This window comes from Salvelinus alpinus, chromosome 16 (genome assembly GCF_045679555.1).
Source record: "Salvelinus alpinus chromosome 16, SLU_Salpinus.1, whole genome shotgun sequence".
NCBI classification, from domain to species: Eukaryota; Metazoa; Chordata; class Actinopteri; order Salmoniformes; family Salmonidae; genus Salvelinus; species Salvelinus alpinus.
In genome coordinates this window covers 10,490,023-10,515,526 of record NC_092101.1, presented here as the reverse complement: position 1 = coordinate 10,515,526, position 25,504 = coordinate 10,490,023, and the positions used below count along the sequence as shown (strand labels likewise).

The following is a 25,504-nucleotide window of genomic DNA, read 5'->3' as shown; positions in this document are numbered from 1 at the left end:
CTGCCTTACTCAAGAAAGAAAAAAAGAGACCATGTTTGTATGTGGCTTTATTAACTCAATAATTATTTTATTTTTACATTGTTACAACTGATATTTTACACGTATTAATGCCAAAATCACATGCAAAACAGGCAACCCCCCCAAAAAAATGTGAGGCTCTGCCCCACCTGCCCTGAATGACGGGTCACCACTGGATATACTTCATTCATTGACATTTTTGTTTGGCTAAATATAAAGACAAAAGGGAGGAATATGCTTCAGACCACTGCAATACATTGCACTATTGGTAAGTTGGATGTCGTGTGTGTGTGTGTGTGTGTGTGTGTGTGTGTGTGTGTGTGTGTGTGTGTGTGTGTGTGTGTGTGTGTGTGTGTGTGTGTGTGTGTGTGTGTGTGTGTGTGTGTGTGTGTGTGCAAAACACGGACAACAAAGGCATTTCAAGCAGTTCTAAATCTTTAATTGTCAAATATAGCATCCTGTTGTTTAAGCATTTTTTGAAAAATCCATTATTTAATGAATAACCTAAACCAACAGAAATGAAGAATGAACATGTATCCTTATGGGGCATGTAATTCTGTAGATATTCTCAATTGAAATGTATTGTCTAATTCATGGTCTTTGTTTTGGATTTAAAAGGCCAGATTTATAGAAGCTTTTGAACAGACACACAACTTTCACCCCTTTTTAAGGAGCAAATAAACACCAGAAACAACACCCTAACACAACTGTTTTTTTTACGGCCAATCATTTTATAACAGCTTCCCGACTCAACCTACCGCCTAGTCAGATGAGGCTGGTGGGAGGAGCTATAAGAGGATGAGCTCATTGTAATGCCTGGAATGGGATTTATGGAACGGAATCAAACATATGGAAATCACGTTGGACTCCGTTCCATTCATTCCATGCCATACATTAGAATGAGCCCATCCTCCCATAGCTACTCCCACCAACCTCCTCTGCTTTTAGTATGTTTTCAATATTTATTACTTTATTCAATGTTTGACAAAAGTACAGGTACAATACTTGCACTGGTGCAAAGACTCGGGACAGTGTAGGGACCTGATACCAAGGCGGCTTACATTGGGATTGTTGTATCTAATGAGTATTGCTGTTGTCACATGCATGATAGGGCATAGGGCATTTCTGCTCAAAGCAGAACTAGTGAATGTGGTCGGTTTCAGAAGAATATAGCAAAACTAGTATCACCACTATCATAGATGTCCTTTGTTTTTTGCTTTGCTGTTTCAACCAATCTAATTTTGACATATTTTCTCACTCTAAAACATAAAAAGACATCAACAGAGGGCAAAATAATAATATACATGGCCAGCAATATTGTCTAATATTAGTTTAAAATGAGTGCCATATAATAATATAAATAGGCTAATAATTGTATTTTGTTACCAATTACATAAATATTTTATTTCACAAGTTGAAAGAAACACTAAAATGTGTAAAGACATGGACGTTTACAGTTCATAGAATCAACAATCAGGGGATCTGAAGTGTGGACACCAAATGGCACAAACTACATTAAATTATACCAGACTTGCACGTCCCAATTGAAAAAACATTGTGGCCGAATCCCAAAAGTCATCAGCCAGTCAATCAAGGAGACAAACGAATAATTATAAATGCCTTCAATGCATTTGGTAATATATACATTTCCAAGTTGTTGCATCACTGTCAATAAAGAGAAATACAATATGTTCATTTGAACCGTACCGTAGCTTCAGTGCTTTGAGCAAAGAATGGTAGCCTACTCAATGACACGGGTACAGAGACAAACGGACAAATAATCACTAACTGAAATTCTGCATCACCCACTTACAAAATGCCACTGTCCTTACATTAAAACTATCTTTTAACTGTAGTATTTGAGTCATAATATTATGGAATCAAATTCCATGGTCTCAAAAGTAGCCATAGTACATACATCTTTCAATAACAGAAGACAACAAACAATCTTTCAATAGTTCCAGTTACATATGACAAAAAAAATTTGAAAAAGAAAAACATTAACAATTGACAGCTGCATTGTTAGGCTTTTCTCTCCGACCGTTTCAGGTTTGATTGTGAAAGAGCTTGCATAGAGAAAGCTCTGAAGTAGTCACTGTCTCTTTTGTATTTTCTGCGTTTCTGCGACTTGATTGTTCATCTTCTTCTGATTACCGTCACTCAAATGCAGTTAGCTTTCATTTCTAGTTCAGAATAAAACATACAGAAATACAAAGATACAAGTTGTATTTGTCTCTATTGGCAGATACAAGGAAATGACAAGAGTAGGTGCAGGTGAAACCACAACACAGATAGCCCTCAAACAGTGAAGATTGAAATCCCACACACTACCTTGCCAGACAGTGGATAGGTCTTGGTCTTGTCCCCTTAGTCAATTAAACACAAAGGGATGCTCTCTGCCTCTGTATTACAGGAGCCTAAGGGGGTTTAAACAACAACAAACATAGCTACCTTCATTTAAATAAAAAAAAGTACTGTTTGAGTCTACTCGAATCCAGCTGGAAGCTAGCTGACAGTGTAGGGAGAGAGAGAGAGTCAGGAAGTGTTTGACCAGGTCAAGTGGTCAACGCTCCATGTTGTCTCTCAATGCTACTTTTCCATCATCTTCTCTTTAGCGGTCAGCAGAGAGAGACAGTGGCTACCAGTGGCCATCCTCATAAAAATATGGTAATTTACCAGTTTCTTTTATCCAAAGCGAAAATGAACAAATATTCTGTGTACAGAATCAAACCCACAACACCAGAGTTGGAAGCAGCGCACTCCAGCCAACTGAGCCACCAGGACCACATACGAAGTGGGTCACACCTCTGTACTTATAGCGCGAGTGTTGGTATAGAAGTCCGGTGCTGGGTTGCTGCGATGCTGACCGGTGCTCAGCAGGGAGCCGTGCAGGGAGGGCAGGTCGAGAGCCAGCGCTGGGTTCTCATAGTGCGTGGGCATGTAGGTGATGCGCTCGCCACCGTTGCGCATCTCATCGGTGGTGCGGATGTAGAAGGGTGATTCATAGGGCGCGCAGGTGGGGCAGTAGTTGCGGGGAGGCCCTGAGGCGTGGGGGGCAGGGGGCTCCGGGAAGAGGGGGGTGACGGCCGCCCCATCCACCCCGGGTGCACTGCACGCATTGCAGGCAAAATGGGGCTGCGTGATGGAGCCGGTGTCCCCTTCTGACCCATTCTTCTTACAGCAGTAATACTGACGGAGAGGGGCGGAGAGAGAGAGAGGTTGTGATTTGTGACAATTAATTAGTGAATAGAGACTGAGTCTAAGTAGATCTCTCATACACAGACACACACGCACACACCTACCTGGAGTCTACAGTAACAGAGCACTGCTATGATAACCAAGAGAATCACCGTGGCGAGAATTCCTCCGGTTATGACAACAGTTCCAGCTGTCATCCGACCAGCTCTCCATCAAACTCTGGAGGCACAGGAAGTGACGTCATCATCACATGGCCACTGGGCTAACAGAAACCCGGGTTGTTTTCAATAGGACACAATGTAGGGGGAACTGGGAATGTGTGTTCTAATTGGACATATTCAGGTAGTACCTCCCTGTTTCATTACTTTTCTAAATGTTTTCTGACAACAGAACATGACCCAGAAGCACTATAACATAGGACATATTGCTTTAGTGAATAAAATGGAACTCACGTTCAGCAAAGTGTGCTTTAACACCTGCAAGAGAGAAGACCGTGGGCAGTACAATGAACGGCGCAGTTCTGGATGGATTAACCACTTACATTGATCCAAATGACTATATTTACAATTAGGGCTTCAATCATTTCCATGTTCAAAGCAATTTCCTCATAGATGATTAGTATACTGTTATATGCTATGAAATTGTGTCGTTCTTCTGACAACTTTCTCACTGCGATTAACTCTGTCTGTTTGGCCTGACAGCTCAAGACATCTAATTTGAGACAAGAATATATGTGGGGGAGAATAAGAAATAGTGAAAGAGTGACCCCTGTAAGTAGGCTACTCACATCAGAAGAGTGTTCGGAGGGCAGGAGAGGAAAAGCCAGGTCACAGGTGGGAGGAGACGCTGATGGACAGATACACAGCCTCGTCGTTCTCTGACCAAACAAGATAGACAGAATCCAATATCATGTCATATCATGTAATATGCTATATGTAAAACATACAATACCAGTCAAAAGTGTGGACAGACGTACTCATTCCGGGGGTTTTCTTAATTTTTTACTCATTTATACACTGTAGAATAATGGTTAAGACATCAAATCTATGAAATAACAGATATGGAATCATGTAGTAACCAAAAAAGCGTTAAACAAATCAGTGTAGGGACCTGATACCAAGGCGGCTTACATTGGGATTGTTGTATCTAATGAGTATTGCTGTTGTCACATGCATGATAGGGCATAGGGCATTTCTGCTCAAAGCAGAACTAGTGAATGTGGTCGGTTTCAGAAGAATATAGCAAAACTAGTATCACCACTATCATAGATGTCCTTTGTTTTTTGCTTTGCTGTTTCAACCAATCTAATTTTGACATATTTTCTCACTCTAAAACATAAAAAGACATCAACAGAGGGCAAAATAATAATATACATGGCCAGCAATATTGTCTAATATTAGTTTAAAATGAGTGCCATATAATAATATAAATAGGCTAATAATTGTATTTTGTTACCAATTACAAAAAAAAGCGTTAAACAAATCAAAATATATTTTATATTTGAGATTCTTCAAAGTAGCCACCCTTTGCCTTGATGGCAGCTTTGCATACTCTTGGCATTCTCTCAACCAGCTTCATGAGGAATGCTTTTCCAACAGTCTTAAAGGAGTTCCCACATATGCTGAGCACTGGTTGGCTGCTTTTCATTCACTTTGAGGTCCAACTCATCCCAAACCATCTCAATTGGGTTAAGGTCAAGGTGATTGTGGAGGACAGGTCACATGATGCAGCACCATCACTTTCCTTCTTGGTCAAATAGTCCTTACACAGCCCGGAGGTGTGTTGGGTCATTGTCCTGTTGAAAAACAAATTGTAGCCCCACTAAGTGCAAACCAGATTGGATGATGTATCGCTGTAGAATGTTTAACACTTTATTGGTTACTATATGATTCCATATGTGTTATTTCAAAGTTTTGATGTCTTCACTATTATTCTACAATGTAGAAAATAGTACAAATAAAGAAAAACTCTTGAATGAGTAGGTGTGTCCAAACTTTTGACTGGAACTATATATATTTTTTTATCTCTACATTACGGTTTATCTCTACATTACTTCCTCTTGAACTACACATCCTTGCCACAAGATGGAGCTACAGAATAAAAAACTGGAGAGGGGAAAAAACATCAGCATGCTGGTCATTTTCCCCCCCAAAAATCTGTTGTTCACATCATTACACAATTGTGTGCAGGTTTAGACCCGGGAGAGGCTGTACATTACTATCTTCTTCTAGATGTGTCCTGAATTATCTGGTCAAATTCAGTCAATTGACCAAATCACATCCCTAACGATGAGCTCTCACTCTGAGTAATACTTTGTCATTTCATTTAACCAACACTAAATTCAAGTCCAAACAATTCAGATTATTTCTATCATAATGGCATGGTGAACCACAGACATCACACCAAGCATTACTCACACTACAATCCTGAAACAAGGGTGGACTGGATGGAAAGAAAGGGTGTGTAAACACGCATACACACACACAAGCCAAGCTAGAATTGCAGACATTAGGTCAATGTCTCAACAGCCATGCAGTGTCTATGACCATGGTCTAACTGGCAGTACTATAATACAGAGTGGGGCTTTAAAAGTGATTTAGTGGTCCGTCTCTCTGGTCTCACGGGTGCATTTCACAGCAGCACTGACTTTTAATCAGAGGGATGAAAGGAGCTGAGATATACCTAGGGATCAACCTATCCATGTGATATCAGATTGAACGCACACACACACACACACAAGCACGAGCACGAGCACACACAATAGCCTGACATAGACTGTCACAGGGGCAAACATAGATCAAACACACAGGGTAATAAAGCAGCACAGCAAAGTGCAGACTAGCACAGTCTGACTGACATACTGCAAGCTGACACACACACAAGTACTTAAAGGCAAGATGAAATGCACAGAGAGCATGCGGACACACAGCCCTTCCAAGACGAAAATACAGACACACCCAAGCGATTTAGAAAATAATAATTTTGATACAGAATATTTAAAATTGGCCAAATAATGTCTTTAAAAAATATATGTAACAGAATGTATTTAAAATGTGTGTATATATATATATATATATTATATGAGTGCTGAATGCATCAGAAAATGTAGTTATTGTATTTGAAAATACATTACAGAATTGTAACAAAATGGTGACTGTATTAATAATTCAACTTTAGTACGCTTTGGTATCACGTACATCTATATCAATCTCATTAAGACTGCAGCACTGGCAGTGTACAAGCTTAAAATGGAATCACAGAACAGAAGATAACAAATTAACTGGCATGACAATCAGCCTCATGAGAGGCCACAAAGCCACACCCAACAAGCCACGCCTCCAAATATTTTAATAGGCTGCCAACCGCTACAATGTACAAAAATATAAAAGCAACTTCAAAGATTTTATTGAGTTACAGTCAGGGTTGGGTAGGTTACTTTCTAAATGTAATCTGTTACAGTTACTAGTTACCTGTCCAAAATTGTAATCTGTAATGCAACTTTTGGATTACCCAAACTCAGTCATCTCATTACATTCAGTTACTTTTAGATGACTTTCCCCTGAAGAGGCATTAGAAGAAGACAAAAATGGATGTTACCAATAGAACAACATCTATTGCAGGATAAATCACTGTTAAAGTTTACATAGCTGGCCATACATGGATGTTACATTTTTATTTATGGGTTGGTTATGTAGGCTTCTTCTAACCCATCACTTTCTACTACATATAATAATACCAATCAATTATATCTTTACATTAATATATATATTTTATAAGTCCAAAAATTGATGTAGCAACTACAGATTGCCCCTTATCAAAAGTGTGCGAGTTTGAGCATGTTTCCATTAGGCCTATGGATAAAAAAATATATATCAGCATGAATTAGATTGAGTAATAAAAGCCCTACTTTTATTCCATAGGCTGGGCTCTGCACTATGTAGCTGTTGCAAGAGCGCATTTTTTACTGGCTGTCCACTGGTTTCAAAAACAATGATTGATAGGCAGCTTAAACTTCTTGAATTCAACCATTATTGAGTTCAAATATACATTTAGATTTGTGAACAACCATCCACAACAACCACAATCAATAAGGTGCAAATACGTAGCTAAACGAGAGCAGCAGTGTGATTCACATCAATGCGCTATGTAGATATCAATAATAAGTGAAATCCATATCGCCGTAGACAACACCACTGCTGTCATCCCTACCTCCAAGCATGTATTCAAGTTGGATAATCTTTGGATGCCGACAGCAGTCACACCATTGGAAGACATAGCTTGGACTGTAGCCTAGAAAAAGCCCATTCCTGATCTTTTCCCGCGATCCATCAAACACATTTGGTGTGTCATCATAGTTGTCTCTGACTTGTGGTCAGACTCGCTCATGTGGCACAAATTTAAACTTGCGCCTTTTTTCAATGTTGATTTGAATGTCATTGAGAAAACAGAGATGTTTCAAAGATCTGAATTTAAAATTAATCCTCTAAGTAATCATCTAGTTTTTCAAAAGTATCTGTAATCTGATTACAGTATATTTGCTTGTAAAGTAACGGATTACAGTTACCGGTTTTTTGTAATCCCTTACATGTATTGGATTACATGTAATCTGTTACTCCCCAACCCTGGTTACAGTTCATATAAGGAAATCAGTCAATTGAAATAAATTCATTAGGCCCTAATCTATGGATTTCACATGACTAGGCCAGGGTGCAGCCATGGGTGGGCCTGGGAGGGCATAGCCACACCCACTTGGCAGCCAGGTCCAGCCAATCAGAATTAGTTTTTCCACACAAAAGGGCTTTATTACAGACAGAAATACTTCTCAGCACACAACCCCCCTAAAACAATCCCACAGGTGAAGAAGCCGGATGTGGAGGTCCTGGGCTGGCATGGTCACATGTGGTCTGCGGTTATGAGGCCGGTTGGAGATACTGCCAAATTCTCTAAAACAACGTTGAAGGCAGCTTATGGTAGAGAAATGAACATTCAATTCTCTGGCAACAGCTCTGGTGGACATTCCTGCAGTCAGCATGCCAATTGCACGCTCCCTCAAAACTTGAGACATCTATGTCATTGTGTTGTGTGACAAAACTGCACATTTTAGAGTGGCCTTTTATTGTCCCCAGCACAAGGTAATGATCATTGTCCCCAGCATCTGTGTAATGATCATGCTGTTTAATCAGGTTCTTGATATGTCACACCCGTCATGGGCATACACAAACACACTGTCTGATGAACTCTTAACGGACCACAGGCTAACATGGGACATTGACAGACAAAATAGTCTTCCACAGAAGCTGACATGCATTGCATGAGCACAAGCTGATGAATGTACTCACACACTGACATAGGCAGAATATCAAAGACTCCAACACACAGTGTGACATAAACAACATGTCACACAGTCTGACAGACACAGCGTGACACACTCACACACACACACACTCTCACAGCCTATCACATGTATAACACACACTCGCACACACACATTTTCTCTCACAACCTGTCACACACTCACCTCACTGAATCTCTCAAACGCACTATCCATCTCACACAAAGTCTGACACACTGCTCATACTTCCACAAACTGTCACTTTTCCTGTGTGTGTGTGTGTGTGTGTGTGTGTGTGTGTGTGTGTGTGTGTGTGTGTGTGTGTGTGTGTGTGTGTGTGTGTGTGTGTGTGTGTGTGTGTGTGTGTGTGTGTGTGTGTGTGTGTGTGTGTGTGTGTGTGTGTGCACTTGCGCATCTGTGCTTGCGCATGTGCATGATGCGGGCGTTTGTTTGTGTGTGTGTGTGTGTGTGCGTGTGCGTGCGTGCAGTGAGCGCCAATAGAGGAAGTGTAGGTCCCCAGTCAGCCAGACAGAATTGAGTTTGAGCAGCAGGGCAGATTCGATTAAGGGAGTCAGTCTAATGAGATATAATTAGGCGGCAGCAGGTGGAAGCTGCGCCGCCACAGCAGGGGCCCTAGGCTCCGTGGGGCGCAACCACTTCCTGTCAGAGGCAGGAACAGGAAGTGCCCAGTCATGTCTGTTTTTGTCCACCTGCATCTTTTCCTCATAGTCTTTCAAACTATGAGTCGCTCAGACGGTGATGCAACGTCTTTTTTTGTGTACAACTCTGTGTCTGTGTCTAATAGTTGGCTAATTGAAGCAAAAAAAGTGATGTCGGTAATCTTTTTAATATGCCTCCTCTATATAATATAACTCTATTAAGGCAAGATATTCACCCATTTAGTTAGCTCCTATGCATGCCGTCATATCACTTTCTTTCCTTTCAAACAAAAAGAACCCGGCGTACCAGTACCGAGTCGATGTGCAGGGGTACGAGGTAATTGAGGTAGATATTTACATATAGGTAGGGGTAAAGTGACTAGGCAACAGGATAGATAATAAGCAGCAGCAGCGGTGTATGTGGAGTCAAAAGAGGCAGTGCAAAGGGAGGTCAATGCAGATAGTCCGGGTAGCTATATTTGGTTAACTATTTAGCAGTCTTATGGCTCGAGAGTGCATTGGTACAAATCAGTGGTGATGAACGACCTCAGACAAGGATATTCGACTATTTGAGCCACAGTTTTATGACGCCAGGTTATTGCTGCCCAACCTCAATAAAGGTGGATGAAGGAGACAGGTATGGGTCATCATTCTGAAACCACTTAGTCGTTTAACCATTGCATCAGTATGCAACAATCATTTCCATCTGATTATGTCATCGTTGTCATCTGCAGAGCTAATCCTGGCTAGTTCACCATGTATTTCATGGGACATTGGCGTCCTGTTTGAGATTCAACACACACACACACACACACACACACACACACACACACACACACACACACACACACACACACACACACACACACACACACACACACACACACACACACACACACACACACACACACACACACACACACACACACAATCTCTCTCACACAAACACACAGAAAACAGAGAGAGGGCTGGATGAACCACTCACTCACACCACTGCTGGGCCCAGATTAGAGAAACAATGCCATGGCATGTCGCAGCCTTCAGTCCCCTTACACTGCCTGAAGAGCCCAAACACTGATAAGACTGCAGTACACAAACGGGCTTCTGCACCAAGTCACACCGTCTCTGTCAATGGGCCGAGGACATTTGGGGACACTTTTCTGGAAGGGCCAGTTGTAAGGACTTTACGCGAGCCGTTCCAAGTTTCCTCAGATCGGCAGAATGACATAACATTAAAGAATGCTCATTTCATTTGATGTCAACAATCTAAGCTGGAAAGGGCTCAGTACTCAGGTCCTGGAGAGATGCAGTGTGTGTAGGTTTTTGTTCCAGCCCAGCACTAACACGTCTTCAATGTATTCGAGCTGGAACTGCTTTCCAATGTGTTAAAGCTGGGATTGAATAAGTGCCTATGCACACTGCAGTCGTTGAGGAAGAACATTGCCAAGGGGTTCATTAGTCCGTATGTGAGACAATTACAGATATGAACATTGAGATGGTTACACGTTTGGAATGCTGTATGTCTGGAGGTCTCTATATTATTGATAATAAGTGAATAAAACCTAGATTGAGTATAATAACGCTAATGTTAGTGTGTGTGTGGCACTGTGGTTCGGTCCCTGCCAACACAGCCCTCCATCTTTCTCCCTCTATCGCCACTATGAGTGTGCAGATCGATGAGCTGACACACGCACACGTTTCTGTTGCCATGACACTGGGGAGATGTTTCCTCGACCCTGACCAAACCTATCTTCCTTAAACAGCCCTTCATACACACAGACACACAGAGAGACACACACAGACACAGACACACAAAAACACCCATCATTGATATGCTCATGCACACACGCGCACACACCCTCCTGCCACTTCGAGTCCCATCATCCTCTTCACCTCCATCACCATCCTCACGCCGTCTTTCATCCCGTCAACCTGTTGTTCCCTTGCTCCCACCTCCACGTCCTCCATCTCACACAAGACATCAAGTGTTTTATACTGTTAAAAGCCCAGTGAGCCTATAAAGAAGTTCTATGAGTAATTCTAATGTTGAGCACCAACAGCAGTGGTCTCTATTGTTCTTTATAGAGACTTTATAGAGACTATCTGCAGACTGAGTCACAAATGGCACCCTATTCCCTTTATAGTGCAGTACTTTTGACCAGGGCCCAAAGGTAGTGCACTATATAAGGAAAAGGGTGCCATTTGGGGTGCAAAAATCGAAGCTAACTGTAGAATTGAATTGGTTAAGACACTGAAGGTTAAGACAACCAGCAAGCCAATACAGTTTCTGATATGTCCCATCTTTCCTATTCAACAATTCATGCTAAGGTATTAGGCCTACACATTGATGGTGGATGGGGTGTGTTCCATTTTGACTCGATTCCAATTCCGAATTTACGTCTTTCACACTTGTAAGCTCTCTGCAGATGTGGCTACCTAGTGCGCTCGGAATAAATTTCATGTAACCACTGAAATCCCTCACACTTGCCGGCCAACATATTTTCTGGTGGAGTTTTCATTCAATAGGGTTTTGAGTACATTTATGTTAAGAAATCCCTTTAAATACGGTGTACCTTTTAGTTAGAATTTTGTCTACAATTTTGTCTATATAGAATACACCGAGAGAACGGTTCTTAATATTAGGGATCAATGAAAGAAAGTCATCTAAATATATGCATATTCATCTCCATTTCAGCACCAATTGGTAGATTTAAAAATACTCTCTTATAGATTATTTCGATTGAGGAAAGTATTTATGAATCATAAAAAACTGGTTTGGAGAGCCTTTATGCATGAAAGAAAGAAAACAGTGGTTTGATTCGTTCTGAGAATTCTGCATGATGGCACAGCATTTCATCAACTTTACGGTGGGAAAGGTGATATGTTGATGTGCTTCAGTGTGCTGCCATATGACTGGTTTCACATTTGTCTCCAGAGATTATAAGGTAAAATGATCTAAAACAAGTGTCATGTGTATTTCCAATTCCCTTATCCAAACGGATTACTCATTACCTCAATCTTACCAGTAGCTCTTATCAAGATGTAAATTACAGTGCATGGAATTTCTATCGGAAGTTCTGGAGAGACCTGAAAATAGCTGTGCAGCGATGCTCCCCATCCAATCTGACAGAGTTTGAGAGGATCTGCAGAGAAGAATGGGAGAAACAAAGACAGGTGTGCCAAGCTTGTAATGTCATACCCAAGAAGATGTGTAAATGTAATATTTCTGTTTTTTATTTTGTATAAACTTGCCAAAAAAATTGAAAAACCTGTTTTCACTTCGTCATTATGGGGAATTGTGTGTAGATTGATGAGGGGGAAAAACGACTTAATCCATTTTAGAATAAGGCTGTAACATAACAAAATGTGGGAAAAAAGTAATGGGGTCTGAATACTTTCCGAATGCACTGTACTCTACCACTCTCTCTCTCACACACTCATATTCTCTCTCTCTCTCTCTCTCCCTCTCTCTCTCTCTCTCTCTCTCTCTCTCTCTCTCTCAAACATTACCTCTCTCTATCTCTCTCACATTACCTCTCTCTCACACATACATTACCTCTCTCAATCACTCTCACAAGCCCACGAACACACACACACACACACACATGCATGCACACACAGGCACACACAAACACACAAAAACACACACACAAACACTATCTCTATCTCTCTCACACACAGACACACAACCTCTCTCTCTGTGTCTGTCTGTCTCACTGCTTCTCGCTCTCCCCCCGGGAATATTGCCATATCTTTGACTGTCAGTCAAACCTAACCCCTCTCTGGGCCACCATCATAACTACATCCTTATGGTTCTTTGGCCTCAGAAGATAGCCTACCAGTCTTCCAACCATAGCACACTAAAGCTAGTCTCAACAACAAATAACGCAATTCTTTCATAACCATAGATCGACTTAATGCTCTGCATACTATTCTTCAATCAATGTTTAAACATTAGCAAAGAACCCTTGGCATCCATCTCTGGGATGTAAATGTCTTCATTACAAATCCATTCTAACCGACAGAGACTCGTCTTCTTATAGGCCTCGATTGTTACTTCAAACAGCTGACTGGAACGTGTCACGAACAGCTTCATTTTTCAGAGCCAAACTAAAATCCTCTTACCATGTGGCACCCCCCTGAATCTCTCAGTTGGCGCTGAGAGCACATTATATTGTGGAAGCCTCCAAGCCTTGCCGCTGTATTGGATGCCTGAGCTTGATATCGCACACAAAAAAACACAACCCAAATGGGATTCATGGTCACAGAGTTAATGTCATTTCTGTAATTCTGTTATCAGGAGCTACAGTTGGCTGTCCTCTTTGCACGTCTTCCCTTGAACTTATTTGTGTTAAAGTATGTTTGGATGGATAGAGAACAGAGAGGGGGAGAGTCTGAGACTCAATTAAGAAGGGTTAATTCTATTGCGTATTTTATGTCGTCTCACAACGGGCCTACCTGGCAGAACAACATTGTGTCCTTATGACTAACGTTCTAAACGTCATTGTACATCTTTACATTTTACCCCAGAATTCCACTTCAAATCAACCATAGGGTTTTAAGGTTTGCCTGGAGGGAAGCCAGCTCCACATTCTCAAACACAACCTTTTCACCACATCGTCTCTTCAACACTCTGCCTCTTCATTTAACAATCTTTAAAACTATTAAGTCAATGTCAATGTAAAGACCATGAGGTAACCACCCACATGAAAACATACTATATTATTCACTGTTGTGTTTTTGTACTTTACTGTAGTATTCAAGTCTGCAAAAACACTACAGTGAATATTGAAGTATTTACTGTAGTATACTGTTGTATTTATAGTTAACTATAATATAAAAACGGTAGTATATTCTATTTAATGTAGACCGTTTGCAGATTGTAGTATACTGTAGTATTTATGTATTTTTTGGGCGGACATTCCTGTTGTATTTACTATAGTGTTTTTCTTTTATGATCTTCCACATATTAAATGGAGGCTTTCTCCTTCAGGAAACCTACTGGAGAAATACTAAGAGCACATTTTCCATAACCTGTACATAGGTAGTTAAAAAAGTGTAGTGTTTTTGCGGACATTACTGTGTGGGGTTTTTTTTGGGGGGGGGGGGGTAATGCTGTAGTATTTACTGTAGTATTCTACATCATACCACAACATTCTATAGTAAGTACTACACATGATCGAAGGATACTACAGTGTATAGTATAGTATTCTACAGTATACTATAGAATTGTATAGTAAGTACTTTAGTATTCTACAGTAAACTGTAGTATTTTTCGGGTGGGCAGGCTATACTACTGTTGTTACAGGTTGTTCTGGTAGTCTACTGGTAAACCAGGGATTCAATTCTAACACCAGGAGACAGGGAGCAAACACTACCAATTGATTACGTTTCAGCTTGTGTACATCAGTAAACATCTGTTTAACAGGATCTACTTTGTATTAAGATAGGAGCTGCAAAAACCCATCTGATACATTGACTGAGCTGAGCTTACAGGACAAAAGGTAATTGGCAGCTAACCACAAATAAAGGTAGCGGGGCATTGGCTAACATTTCAGTCCAATTACTTGATTTTCTCCTGGTCATTTAGGTGCAGAGTGTAATGAATGATTTCCCTCCATCCTTGATAAAAGCATTGGGTGAATGATGACTACTGTATAGATTCATCTCATTGGGATATAGTATAGATGGTCCTCCACAACCCCAGGGTTCCTCTGTGTAGAGAAAGAGCATCTGTTTCCATCTCCATCCCGCTCCCAGGCCATTTCAAGCTCCAAGGGCCCCATTTATAACCGTTGTTTAAATGTTACACTAAATATCTGCATGCACCGTTTCCTCTAATAAATCAGACCTGACGTAAAAGTGTGCGCGCGTTAACGAGGATTATAACTCCGTCTGAATAACGCCCATCATTCACCTTTTATAGTGACAATAACTCCCTTATTTGCTGTATACGTTTGGAAGTATTGGAATTAGACTGACATAGTAATTCTAAAGGAAATATCAATGGGGAACTTGATCAAATGTCTTCGGAGGTGTTGGTAGAATATATATTTTTTTCAGGGACATTTGATGTAGCTGACCGTTTCAATTGAAAATTGTTGTCGACCTGTAAACAGATTGAATTCGCTAATGTTTTGCATTTACTTTCTCCCGAACCAAAATATGCTGCACTGACCGCGAATTCTGAAACGTCTACTCTGAAAACATTCAAACTAAAGTAGGCCTACTTAGTGGTAGCCTTCCCACTTCAATGCAAAATATAAACTGTGTTCACCTGTTCAATTATACGGTATGTTATAAACGCGCTCCCTTGGAGCAAAACAAATGAAATTATAATAGCCTATCTAACAGGCCCAATTAAAAGCGATGCGCATGGTAATATGAACTCATCATGGCCAGAAAAGTTGCAATGGTAATGATATGTATTATGTATTATGTTTATAAATGACATTTTGTCTAGGCTACTTTTCTGTCGCATGGATAGAGCAAAATATTTTAAATACCAGTAGCTTAGGTGTAGACCTTACGGTGAAATGCTTACTTACAAGCCCTTAACCGTCAATGCAGTTCAAGAAATAGGGTTAAGAAAATATTTATTAAATAACTAAAGTATATATTTTTTAAGTAACAATAAAATAACAATAACGAGGTTGAGGTTATATACATAGTCAATGTGCGGGGGTACAGGTTAGTCAAGGTAATTTGTACATGTAGGTAGGGGTAAAGTGAATATGCATAGATAATAAACAGCGAGTAGCAGCAGTGGGGGGTGGGTTAATGTAAATAGTCCGGGTGGCCATTTTATTAAATGTTCAGCAGTCTTATGGCTTGGGGGTAGAAGCTGTTAAGGAGCCTTTTGGACCTAGCTACAGTATTAACTACTGTGAAGTGGGTCCAATTAAATGAGAGATGGGACGAATGGTCGCATATCCTAAATTGTTGTAGCCCTATAGGCTATTTCGAGGATGTAACCATCATGGTCATAATTTATTCTACAGTGATCATGGAAATAAAATAAATACTGTAAATTGGAAATATTAAATTATTTTGTTATGCAAAGATAAAATAATTAGATTTAACAGCAAATGATAGCACCTTGTTATTATATTTAGATAACTTTTTTTGATATGACTAAGTCATCATACACTGAGTGTACAAAACAAAACAGCTCTTTCCATGACAGACTGACCAGGTGAATTGTCACGACTTCCGCCGAAGTTGGTCCCTCTCCTTGTTCGGGCGGCGTTCGGCGGTCGACGTCACCGGCTTTCTAGTCACCACCGATCCATGTTTCATTTTCGTTTTGTTTTGTCTTCATAGTACACACCTGGTTTTCATTCCATAATCAATGTTCCTTATTTAACCCTCTGGCTTCCCCTTTTGTTTTGTGCGTGACTGTTGTTGTCAAGTGGTTTCTTTTATGTGCTCTGGATATTTATCCTTGTTGGAACATTGCTTATTTTGAGTAAAGCTCTGATTTTTACTCATACCTGTGTCCTGTGCCTGACTCTGCCTTATCCATTCACCTAGAACGCTGACATGAATCCAGGTGAAAGCTATGATCCCGTATTGATGTCACTTATTAAATCCATTTCAATCACTGTACATGAAGGAGAGGAGACAGGTTAAAGAAAGATTTGTAAGCCTTGAGACAATTGAGACATGGCTTGTGTATGTGTACCTACCATTCAGAGGGTGAATGGGCAAGACAAAATATTTAAGTGCCTTTGAACGGGGTATGGTAGAGAGTGCCAGGTGCACCGGTTTGTGTCAAGAACTGCAACGCTGCTGGGTTTTTCACGCTCAACAGTTTCCTGTTTGTATCAAGAATGGTCCACCACCCAAAGGACATCCAGCCAACTTGACACAGCTGTGGGAAGCATTGGAGTCAAAGTGGGCCAGAATCCCTGTGGAACGCTTTCGACACCATGTGGAATCCATATCCCCGACGAATTAATGCTGTTCTGCGGGCAATAAAAAAAATAAAATGTTGTACACTGGGTGTATATTCCGGATTTCCCCAAGTCTACTAGGCTACTTTTGCCTTCTTGCAATGCAATTCTTCAACCACTAGAAACTGTGCGTACGCATGGTCTAAATTTTGCGTGAGGACAAGCACATTCTCACGTCAAGTTCAGTTTATATAAATGCCAACTTTTGCGTGAAAACTGTCGAGCACATGTTTTGGGGCATATTTTGTGTGTAGGCAACATTTATAAATGATGCCCCAACTGAGGCTGATTCCTCACTGCTGTATGCTAGCCCGCTACCGAGTTTTGCTCCTTCAGGGCTCATCTGTAAAAGAGACATTGGTCTCAGTATGACTTTAAAAGTTAAATAACATGTTTGATCTTGCAAACAATGTAAAGTACACGTCCGGTCAAAAGTTTTAGAGCACCTACTCATACAAGGGTTTTTCTTTATTTTTACTATTTTCTACATTGTAGAATAATAGTGAAGACATCAAGACTATGAAATAACACATATAGAATCATGTAGTAACCAAAGAAGTGTTAAACAAATCTAAGCATATTTTATATTTGAGATTCTTCAAATAGCCACCCTTTGCCTTGATGACAGCTTTGCACACTCTTGGTATTCTCTCAACCAGCTTCATGAGGTAGTCACCTGGAATGCATTTCAATTAACAGGTGTGTGTTTTTAAAAGTTAATTTGTGGAATATCTTTCCTTCTTAATGCGTTTGAGGCAATCAGTTGTGTTGTGACAAGGTAGGGGGGTATACAGAAGATACCAAACATTGTACCATATTTGGTAAAAGACCAAGAACAAATTATGGCAAGAACAGCTCAAATAAGCAAAGAGAAATGACAGTCTATCATTCCTTTAAGATATGACAGTCAGTCAATATGGAACATTTCAAAAACTTTGAAAGTTTCTTCAAGTGCAGTCCCAAAAACCATCAATCGCTGTGATGAAACTAGCTCTCATGAGGACATACAGGATTGGAAGACCCAGAGTTACCTCTGCTGCAGAGGATAAGTTCATTAGAGTTACCATCCTCAGAAATTGTAGCCCAAATAAATGCTTCACAGAGTTCAAATAACAGACATATCAACATCAACTGTTCAGAGGAGACTGTGTGACTCAGGCCTTCGTGATCGAATTACTGCAAAGAAACCACTACTAAAGGACAGCAATAGGAAGAAGAGACTTGCTTGAGCCAAGAAACATGAGCAACGGCCATTAGACCGGTGGAAATTTGTCCTTTGGTCTAGTGAGTCCAAATTGGAGATTTTTGGTTCTAACCGCTGTCTTTGTAAGATGCGGTGCGGGTGAACAGATGATATCTGCATGTGTGGTTCCCACCGCAAAGCATGGAGGAGGAGGTGTTATGGTGTGGGGGTGCTTTGCTGGTGACACTGTCTGTGATTTATTTAGAATTCAAGGCACACTTAACCAGCATGGCTACCACAGCATTCTGCAGCGATACGTCATCCCATCTGGTATGCGCTTAGTGGAACTATAATTTGTTTTTCAACAGGACAATGACCCAACACACCTCCAGGCTGTGTAAGGGCTACTTGACCAAGAAGGAGAGTGATGGAGTGCTGCATCAGATGACCTGGCCTCCACAATCCCTCGACCTCAACCAAATTGAGATGGTTTGGGATGAGTCGGACCGCAGAGTGAAGGAAAAGCAGCCAACAGTGTTCAGCATATGTGGGAACTCCTATAAGACTGTTGGAAAAGCATTCCAGGTGAAGCTGGTTTAGAGAATGCCAAGAGTGTGCAAAGCTGTCATCAAGGCAAAGGTTGGCTTTTTGGTTACTTCATAGTTTTGATGTCTTCACTATTATTCTACAGTGTAGAAAATAGTAAAAATAAAGAAAAACCCTTGAATGAGTAGGTGTTCTAAAACTTTTGACTGGTAGTGTATAAGTACTGTAGATGTATAGGAGTGCATTAAGCAGAAAAAGGTGCAAATTAACAATAAATTGAATACCTGACTTCCCACCAAAATCCCTGAACATAAACTGTTTTATGTGCTATAATTCTGTCATTATCTAATGGATTGGAATATCTTCATCCAATGTCCAACTGTTGCATTTATTAGAATTGTTTTTAAAACCTTTTAACAATTTTGATAGCCAATGCTACTGTAATAGTATTGGTATTCTGTTGGTATTCTCAGACCATGTTCCAGTATTGCTGATGGAAGATGTCCCGATTATTACGTGACGGCAACCATCCCAGAATAGGTTTAAATGTTTTTCTGCCCTGCTGGCTTTGACTTTCTTCTGCTCAGCGTGCATGTCTCATCTGCCTGTCTCTCTCGCTCTCTCACTCCAAGGACAGCCGACTAGCCGAGCAGACGGCTTCAGATGTCAGGCCTAGCACAGGCAGTACAGCAGCGAAGCAGTGCTCAGCCCTTATTCAGCACACGCCTTAGAGCATCCTAATTCACATTTGTTTACTCAAAAGAGCCCCGAAGAAGAGGACTGGTTCGAGGGCTTAACTCAATGAGGTTCCATGAGATGGGAATGCTTATAGGACACATCCTGGCTAGTAGAGATTTTACCACAAAAAGTGTGCATTTAGCTAAAATCAGCCCCACATCTTCAAAATATTGAATGACTGATGTGTGAGAACTCCTTCAATGCCAAGGTTGCACGTGTACCATCTAGGGACCAGAACTAGCCCCTTACTTTGCAGCATAGAGGAGAGTGGGATAAGTTGAGCCAAGTTGAAACCATACACAAAATGTATAATTTGACCAACTATTTAGGAAGAGGTCATCATTTCATGAAGTCTGTGAAAGAAGAAACCACATGGGAAAAGTCTCCTTCCTGAGTGGTATGACGGCTGCGTGGTCCCATGGTGTTTATACTTGCGTACTATTGTTTGTACAGATGAACATGGTACCTTCAGGCATTTGGAAATTGCTCCCAAGGATGAACCAGACTTGTGGAGGTCTACAATTTTTTTTCTGAGGTCTGAGGCACTGCGTTTGAAGGTAGGCCTTGAAATACATCCACAGGTACACCCCCAATTGACTCAAATGATGTCAATTAGCCTATCAGAAGCTTCTAAAGCCGTGACATAATTTTCTGGAATTTTCCAAGCTGTTTAAAGGCACAGTCAACTTAGTGTATGTAAACTTCTGACCCACTGGAATTGTGATACAGTGAAATAATATGTGAAATAGTGAAATAATATGTCTCTAAACAATTGTTGGAAAAATTACTTGTGTCATGCACACAGTAGATGTCCTAACCGACTTGATAAAAATATAGTTTGTTATCAAGAAATGTGTGGAGTGGTTGAAAAACGAGTTTTAATGACTCCAACCTAAGTGTATGTAAACTTCCGACTTCAACTGTACATTAGTTGGGGTCTGTATAAGCTTCAATATGAGGTGCTAAACCTTGCATGAAAGTGCATCCTAGTAGCTGTGTGGGCTAATCTAGTCAAACTGTTTGCCCTGGGGTAAGTTGAGCCAATGGCAAAGTGAGCAAATTGTAGTGTAACAATAGGGCCTGGCCAATGTTAAAAATGTTTAAAAAAAATACAAAGTGTGTTAGGCGTTATGCCTGTGTTAAAATATGCTTAAAATTATTCAAAGACAAAGCGATTGTGATTGTGTTGAATTGTGTTTGGGAAATAAAGATAGACATGGTTTTAAAAAGATAGTGGGAATATTTCCTTCAGTACAGAAATGTGTAGGGGGCTTAATTTACCCTGCCCCGCAGCTCAACTTACCTCATACAAGGGGTAAGTTGTGCCAAGAGATCACTTTTTTTTGGACAAGCTATGTTTTCAAAACTGTAATGTTGACATGAATTCTGATTATTTCCAGGGATATACAACACCCTGAAATATGTAGATATCTTTGTTAGAAAGATTACTATATTTCACTTAATGGAGTGATGCTGAATGGAAAACAGTTCTCAACTTACCCCCCTCTCCCCTATTGGTGTCAGAAGTGGGATGGCGTTACAATGGGGAGGTATGTGAGCTAGAGGGAGTGTTCTGAAAAAGGGGATAGTGTAGCGACCAAAATGGCTAAGTTAGAACATTACAACCCTACCAACAGCCTGGGCATTTGATACAAATTAATCGTTTGGTGGATTACATTGATATAGCGCTTCACTCCTTCTCAAATCACATATGATTACATGTGGATAACTCGCCTCTACTCCACTACCACAAATGTGGAGTCAGCGCCTACAGTACATGGGTGCACAAATAGGCAGCTATTCTGCACCCAAACACTCACAAGACATCAGCTATGTGGAAAGCAGTGGGGTTGCAAGTTTGAAACCAGCTAAGGACAAACAAACGTTGCATTAGATCATAGGAGGTGTTTCTGAAAAGGCTTCCTTGTTCCGAAGTAAAAACAGCAACAGAACTGGAGAGTGTAGCCGATGAGTCACGTCACCCTGCAAAGTGCTATTTTAGCAGAAAAGAGCAACTCCCAAGTACAGTAGTACGGTTCCAAGAGCCATGCAGGTCCCAGTGAGGTGCTGTGCCAGGGATCTGCCTCCAGGTTGCCTCCAACTCTGGCCTCGCAGGCTTCATTCGCCTTGGCAGTGTTTCAATGCTCTGCTGCTCCACTCACACTGCGCATCGCCCCAAGCACTCGGCTGAGCAGCACGGTACGTTCACCAACCCCAAAAAGCTGCTGTGCAAACAGAAAAACCCACAAAAGTGCTTTCCCATGGGTAAAATCTACCCCCTCACCCCGAATGCAGAACTGCAACAGCTAGCTACGGTTGATTGATCGTTAAATATTCTATATGGTTTTAACATCTTATACAGATGGGCCAAATCTTTGGTACACTTTGCATGTCGGCAGAGCAGAGCTGATTTGCAGTAGTCCTCTCTTTCCATTCACCTCCGCCTTCAAGCAGACCTCCAGCTATAACCGTGTTATAATTGTCACTCTTTGTCCAATTACATTAGAACTGATGGAGAAACATGGTTTCATCATGGTCTTTGGGTGTCGAATGCTCCTCCTCAGCTCTACAGGTCTCTCTCTCTCCCCTCTGTTAGATAATCACATGAATCTTTTGATAGAGCCGCCTCTAACTTTGCACTTGGAAACACCTGGATCCTGCAACTGTAAAAACTTGGCTTTTCAATCATTTAAATATCATTTACTGCAACAATATTTTTCCATCACAGGGTAGTTGTAGCCAAGTATTCGAGCTGAAATGCTCCCCTCCTCCATTTCCCTGAAAAAGCACTCATCTCTTCATGTTCTCAGAGAGAATACATCTATGGCACCGTCAGAAGGTGGCTTGGAAACATGACCAAAATGCAAGGTGAGAGGGTGATTTATTTTCAACGCCAAGTATGGGAGATAGCCGATACCAAACCAGAAAGGGATAACATCAAGTTAAAACATTTTTTTTGCATTAAACACTTCTTGATTAAATTGACAACTGAAAGCAGCAACTAATAAATGATTTTCCACTCTTTGGTTTCTGAGTATGATGAAAGGTGGTGCATATCAGTGTGCATATTAGTTCAGCTAGCTAGCCACTTCAGTGGTCAATGAAGCCCTCTCCTGAGGTGTCAGAGTTTCCTTCTCTAGTGAATGAGACATTTTAACTCGACTGCCTTTTCACTTGAAGTGCTGTATGTGTTTTTAATCATCACCGAGATCTCAAAACTTAAAATGCAAGAGATATTTCTTGATATGAGCGATATTACTTTTACAACAAAGACAGCTTATGTCATACATTTGGAGAGTAGTGGCTGTGATTCATTCTCATATGAGGAGTAGAATTGTACCTTCATTTCAGTAGTCAACCATTATCGTTATTAAGATCTAATTACTGGTCGCCTCACTACCTTTCTAATTTCAGTGTTTCTACATGGATAAATACCGCAGCATCAAGTTCTTGCTTGAACTTTAAACACTGATTGGTACATAGCGGAAAAAGCTCAGCGATGCAGTGTGCCGTAGAAGACGGGTAAAATGGAAATAAACCCTCACTCAAGACATGGGCTCTCAGCTCCATCAACAGAAGCCTCTGGGCTTGCACTGTAAGTACAGCATCACATGGCATATCCTCTCTCTGTTGTGGATATGGTCTTTTGATCTCATATCCTGTCAGCCAAGTATGGACAACAATGCAGAGCCCCATGGGAAATCAGTCTATTGCAGCATTGCCTCTGCTGGAGGTGAAAGAATTAGGGAGAGATGGCGAGATAGTCAGAGACCTTATCAATCTTGTTCTTATCGAGTTGTCTTTTTCCCCTCTCATGGGTCAGTGGGCTCAACATCCGGACCTGGAGCATTACCAATTCATTTGGCTCTGTGTGTGTGTGTGTGTGTGTGTGTGTGTGTGTGTGTGTGTGTGTGTGTGTGTGTGTGTGTGTGTGTGTGTGTGTGTGTGTGTGTGTGTGTGTGTGTGTGTGTGTGTGTGTGTGTGTGTGTGTGTGTGTGGTGGTGTGTGTTTGTGTGTGTGCATAACCAATTTCCTCTTCAATATAACAGTCATGGAAGCAGCCATTTGTCCCCAAAATACACAAATGTTTTTCATTTTAGGGGGGAGAGAATACGGGGTCAGTGCTGTTATGCTATCCCATCATACAATAGTCCACAGAAATACTTAAGTGGAGTGTGAGGTGTAAAGGGAAATGGTAGCCTACACATAGGATCAGTGCTTGACTTGGGCAGGAGCTCACCTGAGCGGAGTACCAGCACCTCCCATTTTCTACTGCTTGAGCTCCTGTAACGCTAATAGAATATTAGCTCAAAAGTATTGTGGAGCTCCTGCACCTCAATATAAACAGTACTGGCACCCAATATTAATACTAGCCCCTATTTCAGTCCAAGTCAAGCACTGCATGGGCTGTTTACACTGGCACCCAGATTCTGATCTTTCCCCACTAATTGGTCTCTTGACCAATCCCGTCAGTTCTTTTCACATCAGATCTTTTTCAGAGTAGATCTGATTGGTCAAAAAGAAAAATATGACTGAAAAAAAGATCAGATTTGTGCTGCCTGTGTGATGGGTTCAGTTTCTTCTCATATATATTCTACAATCAGTTGATTTTATGCGCCCCGGGCTCCATTAACACTACTGATACCCATGACAGGCACATTTCACGTTCAAATAACTGCAGGAATAGACTCAAGAGAGCCACATTATAACCTACTGTTTGATCCAGCCCTGTGGCACACATTGAAGTGAAATTCTCTCCCCATCGCCGCATGAATCATTTTCATAATCTCTATATATTCTAAAGACCTGTCAAGTCAATAAACAAAAGCAATCTCAGACACGTCCATAAACAATTCTGTCCTACCTGAATCGAACGTCTGGATTTATTTGACCAAGTATGAATGTTGTTCAGGTTTTCCTGAACAGATAGAATAATTGAACGAGGTTGTGTCGTTCCGCGTCGTCCGATAATTGAGTCCCACATCACAAAACAGGCTATACTTACTTGTCGGGCACTGTACGTGTCACATTGTTCGTTTCCTCAACTTGCAGTATTCCTCTTGAGTTTTACCAGTATAAAAGCCACCCCAAATGTTATTGCATTTCCGAGAAGATAAGAAGGAAAGGGCACTGGAATAGGCTACGGATTGCGGCGGACGTTCATCCAATGAGTAGCCTGCGCGCGCGGTGCCTCTGGAAGAACGCAACAGTCTTGGTGCTGGATAGTCATTTCAATAGAGGTCAGAGTACAATAATAGCCACTATCACCCGGTGAGGTATCGTCACGGTTATGTAGCCCACTCGCGAAAAGGATCAGGCAGAAATGCACGCGCTCAGTCTTGTAGCGAAAAACAAAATAATGAATGCGCATCAAATTATTGTTTGGAAAGAAGGATGGAACTTACAATATTGCGCCCCTTTTGTCACGCATGAGAACCTTGTCTTCTCTGCGCAAAAAAACCTCAGTAATCCAGTAGGTGGGAATCCAGATCAAACGAATGAGGTGTGGATGAGTGAATGGTTAGGTTGGAGAGAGTGAGATTGAATGTGCAATGCCACTTAAAGTAGACACCCAGGTGAAAGTAAAAGAAGAATCGTCACGAATTGAAGGGGCACGTTTGAGTCGCTGCCCTAGTAGCCATTGGGTTTTGTTTAAATGATGTATCTGGTCACTGTTGTTTCAAAATGTAGCTACCACATAAATGCTAGTATTGGTGCCATGCCCGTCGGAGACAAAATATGCAGTTATGCATTGCGAGATAATTGCAATTAATTTCGGGAATGCAGTACTTTTCAGCAATAAATTAAAGAAATTCCAGTAATGTTAATTACAAAAAGAGGCTTCCCATGATTGATTTGCCATCAATCACCTGTA

General features: G+C 41.0%; 1 protein-coding gene across 1 annotated transcript; it reads right to left on the bottom strand.

Annotated features, from left to right (window-relative positions):
• Positions 1–320: 320 nt before the first annotated feature.
• LOC139540773 (protein FAM163A-like) lies at positions 321–25,504 on the bottom strand. The gene is made up of 5 exons (XM_071344725.1): positions 24,635–25,504; positions 4,004–4,093; positions 3,669–3,692; positions 3,321–3,435; positions 321–3,207 (listed from the first exon to the last, which is right to left on the bottom strand). The coding sequence occupies exons 4-5, from the start codon at positions 3,411–3,413 to the stop codon at positions 2,818–2,820; spliced, it is 483 nt and encodes a 160-aa protein (XP_071200826.1). The 5' UTR covers positions 3,414–3,435; positions 3,669–3,692; positions 4,004–4,093; positions 24,635–25,504; the 3' UTR covers positions 321–2,817.

Bases quoted from the DNA above. Each gene is read 5' to 3' on its own strand.
- LOC139540773 (XM_071344725.1), bottom strand. From the start codon at position 3,413: ATGACAGCTGGAACTGTTGTCATAACCGGAGGAATTCTCGCCACGGTG. The intron at 3,208-3,320 runs GTAGGTGTGTGC...CCTCTCCGTCAG, and splicing joins TCTGTTACTGTAGACTCCAG to TATTACTGCTGTAAGAAGAA.